Source organism: Hetaerina americana, unplaced genomic scaffold (genome assembly GCF_022747635.1).
Source record: "Hetaerina americana unplaced genomic scaffold, ioHetAmer1.1.p SCAF_8, whole genome shotgun sequence".
NCBI classification, from domain to species: Eukaryota; Metazoa; Arthropoda; class Insecta; order Odonata; family Calopterygidae; genus Hetaerina; species Hetaerina americana.
The window spans coordinates 22,993,881-23,006,638 of NW_027287427.1; the positions used below are offsets into that span (position 1 = coordinate 22,993,881).

At 35.6% G+C, this 12,758-nt stretch overlaps 2 protein-coding genes across 2 annotated transcripts; one reads left to right on the top strand and one right to left on the bottom strand.

The window, feature by feature from the left end:
* Positions 1-7: 7 nt before the first annotated feature.
* LOC139698163 (exosome complex component RRP43-like) lies at positions 8-7,197 on the bottom strand. Its single transcript, XM_071597089.1, has 8 exons — positions 6,874-7,197; positions 6,737-6,773; positions 6,528-6,665; positions 6,270-6,442; positions 6,011-6,132; positions 5,816-5,933; positions 4,646-4,749; positions 8-212 (listed from the first exon to the last, which is right to left on the bottom strand). The coding sequence occupies exons 1-8, from the start codon at positions 6,888-6,890 to the stop codon at positions 97-99; spliced, it is 825 nt and encodes a 274-aa protein (XP_071453190.1). The 5' UTR covers positions 6,891-7,197; the 3' UTR covers positions 8-96.
* A 215-nt stretch (positions 7,198-7,412) lies between these two features.
* CycA (cyclin A) lies at positions 7,413-12,584 on the top strand. Its single transcript, XM_071596800.1, has 7 exons — positions 7,413-7,484; positions 7,611-7,776; positions 7,923-8,312; positions 8,385-8,608; positions 8,678-8,882; positions 8,964-9,211; positions 9,292-12,584. The coding sequence occupies exons 2-7, from the start codon at positions 7,618-7,620 to the stop codon at positions 9,335-9,337; spliced, it is 1,272 nt and encodes a 423-aa protein (XP_071452901.1). The 5' UTR covers positions 7,413-7,484; positions 7,611-7,617; the 3' UTR covers positions 9,338-12,584.
* The last annotated feature ends 174 nt before the right edge of the window (positions 12,585-12,758 follow it).

The window sequence follows — 12,758 nt, forward strand, 5'->3', positions numbered from 1 at the left end:
TCTATAGAAGAGTTGCAAAATGAGTAAAAATTTTATTCACGAAAAACATATTCTGAGAGCCAGAAGTAATTAACAAATCCAGGTATAATAACATGGTCATCCTCGTGATGATGATTCTGACGTAGCATTGATTAACTCAAGAACAGCAGAAACTCTCTTCTTAGCTCTTTCCACACATCCCTCGAGTTGTTGCTCAGAGAGTGGACTCCCACCTAGCCAGAAAAAAATAAAATCTTGTAGAGAAATCACAAATGCTAACAAACTTTAAAAGTTTTTCGTTTGAACAACATTTAGCTTAGTTAATAAGATAAAAGATATGGTTTTATTGATCAAAGACGAACGCTTGAATTAAAATGTTTGGGGACAGCCAACTCAAGATTACTTCCCTGATTCATATTTCTTGCGTGTCATGGCATCAAACAAAAAACAGGAAAATTGATTAAGAGTATTCCATAACAAACAGTGACCTCTAGGTGCAAGGTAATATTGCAGTAGTTTTAAACTAGGAAACTTAATTTTCGTGGGTGAAAAATTATGGAAAATGCACTGCTCTTAAGAATAAAATTTAGTTATTGAACAACAATGTGATAAAAAAAGTTCATCTGGAAGCCCACCACAAGGTATTTCATAAAATGAATAAACTTATATGATAGAGAAGAACTAGCTTAAAACAATAGCAGTATTACATGGAGGAGCAATACACAATGGCAAAATATTTTCAAACACGAATGAAGAATATAGCATCATTGCAAATTGAACAATGCACTGAATTCAGCCAAACGTTAATCAAGGTACAATATAAGAAGAACTGCCTTAGGGAAAAATTAATAATGTGAGCAAATAAATGAAATGAGTTTGCCCAAATCTAGCTATAGCGACATTTTACACACCAAAATTTCAACTTCAAAAGATCATTTTGCTCTTTCAGTATCCCTTTGAACACATTCATTTTAAATATTGGTATAATACTAAAAGTATGTTGCTAGGTGGACAATGCACACATTCCTCATATTGTAATATACATTTATGCAAAATAATTACTGACAGTGACACAAAAATCTAAACCCTCATTTCCCCACAAAATCTCACACTAAGGGGCAATTTATGGAAAATTAACTGATGATTAACTTTAACAGGCTGAGAGAATGGGCATTTTGCTCATTGGCCTTTTGCACAAAGGATGAAAAAATTACTTATACCATCAGGGGATAAATTGTGACTAATTAATGGAAGCCAAAAAATCTTTCAGCCATTTAGTTAAGCTCTGAACTGCATTCATGTACAAAATTAAAATTTCACATATAAACGTGGTTTTAACCTCCTCATTCATTGAAAAAAATAACAATTTGAGGCACATAATATGATTAAGCAATACAACTAAATATAATTGCAATGTTTGAAAGGAATTCTTCTTGTGCTAAGCTCTTCTCAATGCTATTTCCTTCTTTGGTTCTTCATACTCTACTACCAGTGAAATCTTCCTAAATTTCATGATCTCTCTTTTTAGTTCACCCAACACTCCAGAGATTTATTCCATCATCATTGTACATGTAATTCTCCCATGTCTTTAGACTAAACTAACTTTGCAAAATACTACCAAAATTTTAAACAATTCCACCTACTCCAGGCTATGTCCTCTTACTTTTCTGTTTCACTTATCCTTCCTAGTTTTTGATTGTCTCATTATGTCTGTTTTCCTCTAGTTTCCCATTATCAAATACAAAAATCACTAATCCTTTAACGCGCACAACAAAGAAAGCCTTGCTCAACTTGATGTTTAGAATAATTCACATCCCAAATGGCAATCCCTGGAAACTGCTCCTACATTCTTCAATACCTTTTTTTATTAACTTTGTCCACTCTACCCTGCTAAACGCCTTTCCCAAATCCATAAAGAAAAAGAAGACACTGTATTTCGTTCTGTTTTCAGAAGTTTCTCATTACCGCTATGGCATTTGGATACCTAATAAGAGCCAAACTGATCTACAGATGATAATTAGTATTATCTTGTGTGTTTTTAAAATTAAAATTATCTCCACATAGCTAACTAGATTATTCAGGATAGAAATTATTGGCCTGATGAATTCTTATGGACTAATAATCGTCTCATAAATTATATAATGCCCAAAAAACTTTTCCTACTGTCATCCAAACCAAAATGATGGGCCACTGGGTTTTAATAATTTGTTTGAGTTCATTTGCATCCGTATATAATATACATAAATTTAAAGACATTTCTATTGCCACTGGAGACATTTTTTTATTGGCTACAAAAATAAAAATATATGACACAAGCTAAAGCTTCATTTAGTCAGTCAAGGGGTTACGATAATTCCTGAATGCATTAGAAAATCAGTGTCATAGGTATGGGATAATGATGAATGTAAACAAAACAAGAGTTACAAGGTTTTCAAGAAAGAGGAAGGCTAAGTTTTCATTAAAAATATGAGGGCAAAATTTTGAGCTGGTGGAACAGTTACTTATCCCAGAAAGTGTTTGACCAAGATGGTCAATATATTAAGAATATAAGCTGGATATTTGCAATAGGTGAAGAAGTTTTACAAGTAGAATAGAATTGATGACAGGGATGTTGAATTATGAGGTTAAGGAAAGACTTGTTAAAACTTCATATGGATTGTGGATGTGTACGGTGCAGATACATGATCATTGAAGCAGAAAGATGGTTGTAATTGGAGGGTTTTGCTGACAGTAAGCATAAATGCATACCATTGAAACAACATGAAACACCCACTAATGCATGGAAAATCACCAGCACACAATATGTGCACAAAAAAGGTACCCCCAAATATAAAACAAATTTCTTCATTCATATTAATTTAATTCACTTCCATCCTATTAAAAGACAGGGCTGATGGGGGATAGAGTGGGAATCTGACTAAGCATTACCTATAATTTCTCCTGCCTTAACCCACTGCAAATCAGACTACAGCACTATATGTAAACACACCCCAAAGATGGATGCAGCTATGAAGGGAAGCAGCAGTTAATATTTCAGCATTGGTGAGAGAAGTCATTGAAAGAGAAGATGATTAAGGAGGAAAAATGAGAAATAAAGATCAGATGAGACAAGGTAAGGCAGACAAGGCAGAGTGTAATTTGAGAGAAGTAACTTGAGTACAATGAATCCCACTTATGAGAGGTGAGTGGAGAAAAACATTGCCCCTTGACAGCGAAAGCCAATAAGATGACTGGGTGACAATTTGACACATTGGATGCATACATTCAAATTTGTTTCCCTTCAGAGAGATTAACTGCTGACTGAGACATTATTGTGCTCGTCTCTGTTTATCGGGGTATACGACACTTGCAGAATTGATCCAGTTATGAAATCTGGACAACAAAAATGGAAAAACCATACTTCCAATAGGGAAATGAAATAAATAATCACTCATTAAAAATGATAAAACTCTGCGGATGTTGAGGGCATTTGAATTGAAATATTACTAGGAATTACTTAATGGTAATGTTTAACATTCATTAACATTTGGATAATTTAACAACACTAAGAACATATTCACACTTATTTTATTAACCAAGGTTTCAGCACCATGTGCCATTATCAAAACTTTGATGATGTATGCCAAAACCATTGCTCATTTATTGAATCATTTCACCATGTTGATAGTACGTGCAAATGAATTTACCACAAAATCCAATTTTGGATAGCAAGACATTTGGGTAAAGTATTTAGTTTCCTCAACGTATTGAGGTAAATTTTAGCATTTTATTGAAGATTGAATGTTGCTGCAAAAAGCCAAATCCATACTGACACTCAACGTTGAGTGGGATCAAAGCACAAATACGTTAGGAGACTTTTTGGAAGTAGCTCACTTGACAGAACCTGAGAGAAGGTGAATCTAAAATAATTAATTTATGATAAACGGAAGTAGTCTGTAGCAGTTTTAAAATTAATCCAAAGAATTCACAAGCATATCTATCAACAAACTTGAATGTGAAAAAGAAAGAATGCTCCCTTTTTAAAGAACCAATCTTTTTTTACTTCACTGGAAGTAGAAAGACCCTCACCGAATAATATGGGACCATAGATGTAAAGGAAGTGCACATGGAAATATCAGAGCTAATCTGCCAGTAAAGAAATAAAATACTCCAATCATACAAAAATATATGGAGGTTTAACATTTTCTTAAACATTTCCAGGCTTACCAGCCAAAAATATCCATGAAATTTCCAGGCATGTAGCTATCTTTGAATTGAAATGGCTCTCTAATTCTACTGTCATTTTAATAGTGATAGTAAACTATGCGGGTTACAATGGGGCTTCCATTCAAACTTCCACTATTCTCTCTAAAGTTCAGGTTATTCTGTCAGGTTCCCATTACCAGGAAACCTGCAGAGAACCACATAAAACCAAATCGTGATACAATGAAGTCAATGACATAATCTGGGTATAAACTGCTTTGATAGATGACATGATCAAGTGGCTAAAGCTTTCAGAAGCAATCATTCAGTCTGGATAAAGACCATACACAAAACTCAATTATCAAAGAACACATAGTTAACTCTAACAAATATGGCAAAACTAGTATATATTCCTTCAATAAGTAACTGGCAACTAGTCACTAGTGATTCCAAAAATCTTCAAGGAAAAAAGGAGAATGCATACCTGGTTTAAATATAGAACATAATTTCCCTTCGCAGAGCACAACAGTTACTGTGCCAGATGCCAAATCTTCCTCTTCTCCAGTTGGATCCAGCAACAGGACATCACTGAAATATAACATTTAAATCAATAGTTTGTTTATATAGTCTCCAATGTAAGGTAAATTTTGTGTGGCCCCAAAATTAACACCCCTACATTTCCAGATACTTAAGACTATATTAAATCCAAACACAGTAATCAACAGGAAGGTCGGTTTGATAGGTGATGGCAGAGTTCACCCTGTACTATGCCTAACGGCATGTGAAACTCGCGTATCAGGGTAGGGGGGCCAGTTCCTTACCCTATGCAGGTTATGATTTCCCAGGAAGATCTGATACTTGAAAAATCACACAGCTTGGGTGGAGCTGAGGGTGCCTAGAGAGGATTGCCTGGAATTTGAACCTGGGCCCTCTGGTCTGTAATCCTACGCTCTAACCCTGGACCCATATATATGTATGTATGTGTGTGTATATATATACACACACACAGCTATGAATAGGCATAGCTATGTATATATGTGGGTCGTGGTAGTCTAGGGGCAGAGCGTTGGACTACTGACCGGAGAGGTTCGATTCCCGGGTAAGTCTCTGGTCATCAGCAGCTCTACCCAAGCTATGTGATTTTTGGAGTACCAGATCTTCCTGGGAAACCATAACCAGCACAGGGAAAGGAACTGGCCCCCCGACCCTGATGTGTGAATTCCACACGCGGTCAGGCTTAGTACTGGGTTAACTCTACCATCATCTACCAAACCAACCTTCGGGTGGATTACTGTGTTTACATTTCTGTTCGATGAATGTTATCATACTGTAAATAAATATTTCTGTAAAACTCAAATGTATATTAGTTTCCTGTCATAACTATATTTGCATTTCTATTTAGGAATAAATTGATATTTACTTCATTGATGTGTCCATTACACCTGCTATGTATTCTCAATACTGTACATTATGTCTGCTGGACAAATAAATATATTTTTCTTATAATTATTCAATCCCCCCTTTCTGTTAGGTAAGTGCACACGTTGGGGTAGCTTCCCGAGTGAAATTAAAAACCTTGAAAATATTAATTTGAAATTTTAGGTTGAAGGCCTAGAATAAGCAGATTTCACAGCTATAACATTTTCTAACTTACTCGTCGAAGACTGCATGAGTTGTTGCTACGGGTACTGAATTTATTAGCAATGGTGTTCTTTTGTTCTTCACCAGAGTAGAACTTTTTTCCACATCATATTCAACTTCCGGCAATGTCACTGAAAAATAGGACTTAACATCAATATAGAACCAGGGAAGGATCAGCACTAATTTGTACATACAATAATCATCTTACCTGTGAGCAATGCTGCCATTAGTGCCAAAAGACAAGCATCTAGAATACTGCCATCATAATTCAAACATATAAGGTCACAATATAGTACCCACGCAATTTTGTCTGGAACCACACAAAGAGTCCTGAAACACATGCAAAATTTGCAATTAACAGCATTCTTTAACAAAAACAATAGCAGCTTCTTGAATGTGTCAATCGATATCAACGAATTGAATAGTTCGCAAATAATACCGGGAGGATATTGTGTAAGGTACTTTACCTTGTGTCAAGACAGCACGAATTGGTTAAAACATCAAATATAAACTGGCTGGCAACCTGAGCTTCTTCACTAGGAGGTCCTGGTCTGAATTTGGAAGAGCTCAATGGGGAGAGTTCAACATTTGGCACAACAAATCCACGGTCCGGTTCTTCCGGCCTGGGAGTAGTGAGTTCCTGTAAAGTGGTTCACGAACTTGTCAAAAATTGTCACTTGTCTACACATGGCAATGTATTACAGCACTTAAGGGGATATACATACCGCTTTGATGCCACACATTACAGACGTATTTCCAATTTTTACTAACGCTGAACCATCCGCTGAACTGATGGACCTTATATTAAGTGCCATGGGGCGAAATTTATGCAGTATTCTCCCATCAGGCCGTACGTTGTGTGCCTATGAACAACATCAAGATTAAGTCGTGACAAAACGCCGATAATTTATGTAATAATTAAATCATTACTGACCAGGAAATCTCGAAGATATTTCACAGGATGAATGGTTCTGCAACAAACAATTGTATTAATATTAATGTATGACGCTAAGATTAATAATAATCTTTACGTGCCGTACTTTATAAAATAGTTGTGGCCACGACCCTTACTTGTACTGAAGTGCCATTTCTCCTATTAAAATAATTTCATAAAATTGAAATTCAGTTGTAGTAAGAGAAGCCAACTCCAAGAGGCCTACTCATGAATCAATTGTCAGTTTCAAGGCATGACTTCTATTCTACAATTAGATAATTTCCAAAGAAGAAATAATTCCCGTAGAATTTCTTTGATTCCAGACGGCTACGTGACAATGTAAAGTCGGAAAGATTTCCTAACATCCAGCTGACATATCCTCGTAAAACCGTTAATACCAAAACATTTTATGCACGTGCCGCTGTCCAAGAGATGTAAACATTGACATGCACACCGCGCTAACGGCCATTACTATTAGAGAAAATAAATCATAATTTATGCTAATAATTTTGAATAATTCAAATTTTAAGTTACAAAAATCATTAAGCAGCGAGAAAATTGAGTAATTACGCACAAGATTTACAATAAATAAATAAAGTGCATTTTTTTATTCTCAAGCTCCTCATGAAATAGTCACGTGATACGGCGTTCGTATTTGATTGGTCTATTTGTAATGGAGCGGAGGTTCAACTGACAGTAACGTTTTTGGACATTCATCCGTAGGCAGCCGCTAGGAGTCAAGTTTGAAGTAATATAAGTCTATTTAATTTATAGCGTAGAATGTAGCACGTGCTACTTAGTGTGTTCGATTTAAATTGCCTTTAGATTACCTTATTATTCTACATAATTTTATAATTCCTTTTACTGCTTGAAGAAAACCAATGGCTTCATTTCAAATTCACGAAGACATTGAAAATATAGGAGTCGGAGGACGAAGGCTTAAGAAGCATACTAGTAATGTGTCGCTGGAGTCAAAACGGACGGCTCTGGGTGTTTTATCTATACAAGCCAATGCAAATAATTTGCTGAAAGCCAAACAGGTACGAATATGCTATCTGACAGTTATTAGCCTTACGTGAGGTGGTAATGAACTATGCTGTTAAATTAGTGTATGCAATAATGTTTTTCTATGTAATTACCGATTGCGTCAAACTATTTGTTGAACAATTTAGGCATTTACTTTCAGCCAGTACAAAGTGGAACAGACGAAAATGACTATCCAAAATCCAAGCATAATGTTCAGCAGAAGGCATTTGTTAAGAAACGCGAGGATCCACCTAAAGTTACCGCCAAAGAGTTGAAACCTTCGCGTAAAATACCCGTAGCGATTTGTTCAACTAGACCCACATTATCTGTAAAATGCGAATCCCAGGCAGTTGTAAAAGAGAAAGATGTTTTTGACGATCCTGTGCCTACTACTTCCAAAGTCGAGGAGCCAATGTCTGAAGGGGAGCCAGAGTCTCCTATGCGAATTGATAAATCTCTGGACGTTGGGGATGGAAGGAAGAAGTATGAGTGTATGTTCTATGTGGAGGAATATAAGCATGAAATACACATGCACCTGCGTCAAATAGAGGTAGGTTTCTCTTTGTTTCCTTGTTTGCCCCCGACTGGCAGGTGAATATAATACTTTATTTTCTGAACGCAGGTTCTACGGAGACCAAAAGCTGGATACATGAAGAAACAACCAGACATAAACTTTTCCATGAGGTCTATATTAGTAGATTGGCTTGTTGAAGTTACCGAGGAGTACAAGATGGATACCGAGACGTTGTATTTAGCAGTTTCTTATATAGATAGGTTCTTGAGCTACATGTCTGTTGTGAAAGCAAATCTTCAATTGGTTGGAACTGCTGCAATGTTTATTGCGGCGTAAGTATATCGAATAATTGGTAATACAGGTTGTGTATTGGATATCCTTTTAATGTGTTACTTTTGCAGGAAATTCGAAGAAATATATCCTCCTGAGCTTGGCGAATTTGTCTATCTTACCGACGACACGTACACTAAGGCCCAAGTTCTGAAAATGGAGAACCTTATCTTGAAAGTACTAGCATTTGACTTATCTGTGCCTACATCGCTTTGTTTTATAAAAAAGTACTCCTTGGAAACAGGAGCCGCCGAGAACGTGAAGTCTCTAGCAATGGTTGGTTTAATAATGGTTGAGAAATTAAAACTAATAGAAATGTATGTTTTAATTAATGACTGATAAATGATTTATTTTCAGTACCTAAGTGAAATGACACTTTTGGAAGGAGATCCCTATTTAAAATTCTTACCATCTGAGATTGCATGTTCTGCTATTTCATTGGCAAGGCATAACTTTGGTTTAGAATTGTGGAGTGAGGAATTAGAATTGACTACTGGATATACGATGGATGAATTCAAAACTTGTTTAAGTTGCCTCCATGAAACTTTTGCAAAAGCCTCAAAGTACCCTCAAAAGGCTGTTTATGACAAATACAAGGCGTCCAAGTAAGTTTCTAATATGGTTGTTAGTTTCTGAGCTAAGGCTGCTCACTGCTGATTTAATAATTTCATTTGTGTTCTTCCAGGTGGCACAGTGTTTCTCTGTTATCGCCACTGCCATTGCCTTGCTGACCTCCTGCTCTGCAATAGACAATTTTTGATAGATTTTAAAAGTTCCACGCAGTTTTATGGGGTGATGTATTACATCTTATGATGCTGTTTTTGCTGTGATAAGTACTGAAAACTTTTTGAAAAATATTTTTTTCGAGTGGTTGTATGGATTTTTTTCTTGTATATTCATTTGAAATTTGTTGGTTTTTCAATTTTTTACCTCAATATGTACTGGATTTCTGAACCCCTCTACCTTTTTGTACACTTTTGAAGTTTCGAACAATTATGAAAGATTTTGTATCAAGTGGTGAACTAAAAATTGTAAGTTTTCAGGACTTAATACACTTGCATTATAATGACCCTTTTGATCTTTTTTTTGACACTCTAAGTGTTAATTTCTAGTGGACAGTTGTTTTCATTCCCAATTCTGTTTAAACATTACAGTATGGGGTTTGTACCAATATTTGTTATCAGCTTGTAAAAATTTAACTCGCCTAAGATAACTTACTGTTTTCTGAATTTTGTTTTAGTGCAAAATTTAAGAAAATGATAATGTTTTTTCTATTATTTATGTTATTAACTTTATTGCCTCGATGTTTTAGCAAGTTTATTGGGCCTCATTTTTCCCTGTGGTTATTACAAGGTTTAATTTTTATAACAGGGAGGTGGTAAAATTGTGCAATGTCTTTTTTGCAATTGTGCATTTACGTTCACCTTTCATATTATGGAAGTGAATTTTGTGTGCATATTCTAATGATTCAATCCAACTGATTTGGCCTCAGTTAACCAGGCTTGCTCAATTGTATCTTAAGTTGTACATGTTATCCGTTATTTATTGAAGATATGATGTGGTGATGCTTGGGCTTAAGTTGCCTGGATTGGTTTTCTTAATACCATCTCTTGTCAAAGCTATTTATTTCCTTGTAAATTGTATGTGTGGCAATGCTAACAATGATTCATTCATCTTTAGTATGTAAGGTATTTGGTGTAAATAATGCTGTGGTGCCAATTTTCAGGCATCCTTGCTAATTAATTTTATGAAACAGGACAAGACTCAATTGGTGAAGAAAATAAAAAAATTTCAGTTGTGATGTTAATGGAAGTTCATGGAACTGATTTTGGTGTGAATCTTCTACCAAATAACATTGATGGGCTGAAAATCTTGCCAATGGATTGTTACATATAGTTGGTCTGTCGAATGGAAGTGAGGTTTCTCCAAAATTTAGAAAGGATAGCATTTTTAATTTTTGCAAAACAATTAACTTTTAAGTGACAAATAATTTTTTTTACGCTCTATATGGAGTCTGTCTCTCATATTTGGGATTTTCTTACTAACTGCAAACTCTGAGTTGTCCTGAAAAATTGTGTGTGCTAATGCTCTGGGTGGTAAAACTGGTTGCCAACTATGTAGATAGAATTTATTCCAGAGGGATCTTCTGTCTAATGCATGCTGAGATATGATTCCTCCATTCAGGGCAATTTGTAAAAATTATTTTAAATAAAAGCAATTTTTCAGCATTTGAAATGGGTTGTACCAAGTTATGATTTTGGGATTGGTAATTTCTCTTTTGATGAAATATTTGGAAAACACTTCTAGAATCCACTATTTTGATAGAGCAATACTTAAAAAATTTGAATTTGAATGTAAAATTTCTGTCCATTTTTGGGTCTCCATTGAAGATATTAACATTGCTGGCAAGTTTTGTTAGTGTTCCTACCAGCATCTTGAGACCTGATCTGAAACCTGAAGACATTGGTTGGAACACCAGTGCAACTTGTCCACAATGTCAAAGTATCTGGAGAATACCTATTAAATGGAGATATATTCTATTGATAATGCTGCTTAAACCTAATAACTGATGAACTGGAATGTTGCTATGGCATGAAGATTATACTTTTGAGTGGCTGATTTTTTTAAACCTTATATTTTGTTTGTGCTCATTACCAATGTGACTTGTACTCTCTGTAAGGTCTGGATGACTGCTTTGACTGTTTTTGGCAGTTGGGTGAGCAGTGACATACACGCTTTATTGTCTGGTGTAAATGTTGTAAAGGAAAAACCTGGAGGGAAGAATGAAGCATTTCTAAAGTTTTAGGATTTTTGTTTCAAAACTTGAATTAGCTTGTACAGATGAAATACTAGATTGAACTATTGAAACTTAAATTGTTTTAGTGAACTCACCCTGCTATCTTTGACCCTACACTTCACATCCTCTCCACAACCATCTAGCTATTCAATGTCTCTTCCCACACTCCTTCAGGCTTAGCTAGAGTTCCCCTATTTATCAAAACTTATTAACCATACTTGATGTGTCATAATCAACTCTTAAATGGTCAGGGTGTCCACTCAGTTGGAAAAATCTGCTCAGTCTTTTAAGTCTGGAATTTGGTATCTGAATTGGGAATATATGGAAACTGGAATTCCTGATAAGGGCTATGTAAATTTTAGTTGAGGTCATTCTGTTTGCTGTAGCACAGCACACATGCATGAACTGGCAAAGCCTGAAACTAGTCCATTAGGCTACACCAATCAGACTACAAATATTAGAGAAAAATATTAAAAGTTCACTAGGGAAACTTCTAGCATGGGCATTCGTCAAATGAGTGTATTCTCTTATACTTTGCTACCATTCATACCTTCTCTTCATAAGTAGTTTTTATCCTAATGGGATTCTTCTCCCATTGTACTTGTTTTTGTGCATGTCCATTGAACTTATTGACATCAATTGAGTGGATTCAGGGGCAAACAAATTTCATTTTCAGTAACCATTGGAAAATGGTCTCCTGTTTATGATACACAGTTTGAGGAACATTTCACACCCTGATTGTTCTGTATGGCAGTTTTCTTGGTTCCCACTAACCCTAGATCTATGGCATGTCAAGATAGGAATTACTCATGAGCTCAATTTTATCGCAAATGTTATTGAGCTTAATGTCTTCCATTAATAATCCTCTATTTTTGTGCAATTACATTTTATTTTACTTAAACTAAGTAATGCCAAATCTCCAATAATTAGGTCAGCTCAGTTGGGTCATGTGAATTGTGGTTTTATGTGCAGCTTCACACATCCACCCATTGATTAAACATTGATTGACGGCGTATGAAATTCACACGTCGGGGTAGGTGGGCCAGTTCCTTTCCCTGTGCCTGTTATGGTTTCCCAAGAAGATCTCTCATCCGAAAAATTGCATAGTGTGGGTGGAGCTGCAGGTGCCCAGAGTTTTACCCACATTGGGTAATTAACAATTACAACAATGTATAAACAGTAGCTTGGTAAAAAAAACCTTTTTGTTTGGATAGTAATTGCCATCTAAGTTATACTGAGAATATTTTCCCCAGTTTTTTTCTTAAAATTTTCAAGAGTGATGCTACATTGTTCTTGGGACATCATTATTAAGTTGAAAAAATTAACTTCTGGTTTGGTACTTGGGTCCGACAGCT

What these genes read in the sequence shown, in the direction of transcription:
- LOC139698163 (XM_071597089.1), bottom strand. An exon ending in ACTCATGCAGTCTTCGACGA is followed by an intron (nt 4,750 to 5,815) that starts GTAAGTTAGAAA and finishes GTTATATTTCAG; the next exon opens with TGATGTCCTGTTGCTGGATC. An exon ending in ATGTTCTATATTTAAACCAG is followed by an intron (nt 213 to 4,645) that starts GTATGCATTCTC and finishes TTTTCTGGCTAG; the next exon opens with GTGGGAGTCCACTCTCTGAG.
- CycA (XM_071596800.1), top strand. Translation starts at nt 7,618, where the DNA reads ATGGCTTCATTTCAAATTCACGAAGACATTGAAAATATAGGAGTCGGA. An exon ending in ATTTGCTGAAAGCCAAACAG is followed by an intron (nt 7,777 to 7,922) that starts GTACGAATATGC and finishes ATTTACTTTCAG; the next exon opens with CCAGTACAAAGTGGAACAGA. An exon ending in TGCACCTGCGTCAAATAGAG is followed by an intron (nt 8,313 to 8,384) that starts GTAGGTTTCTCT and finishes TTCTGAACGCAG; the next exon opens with GTTCTACGGAGACCAAAAGC.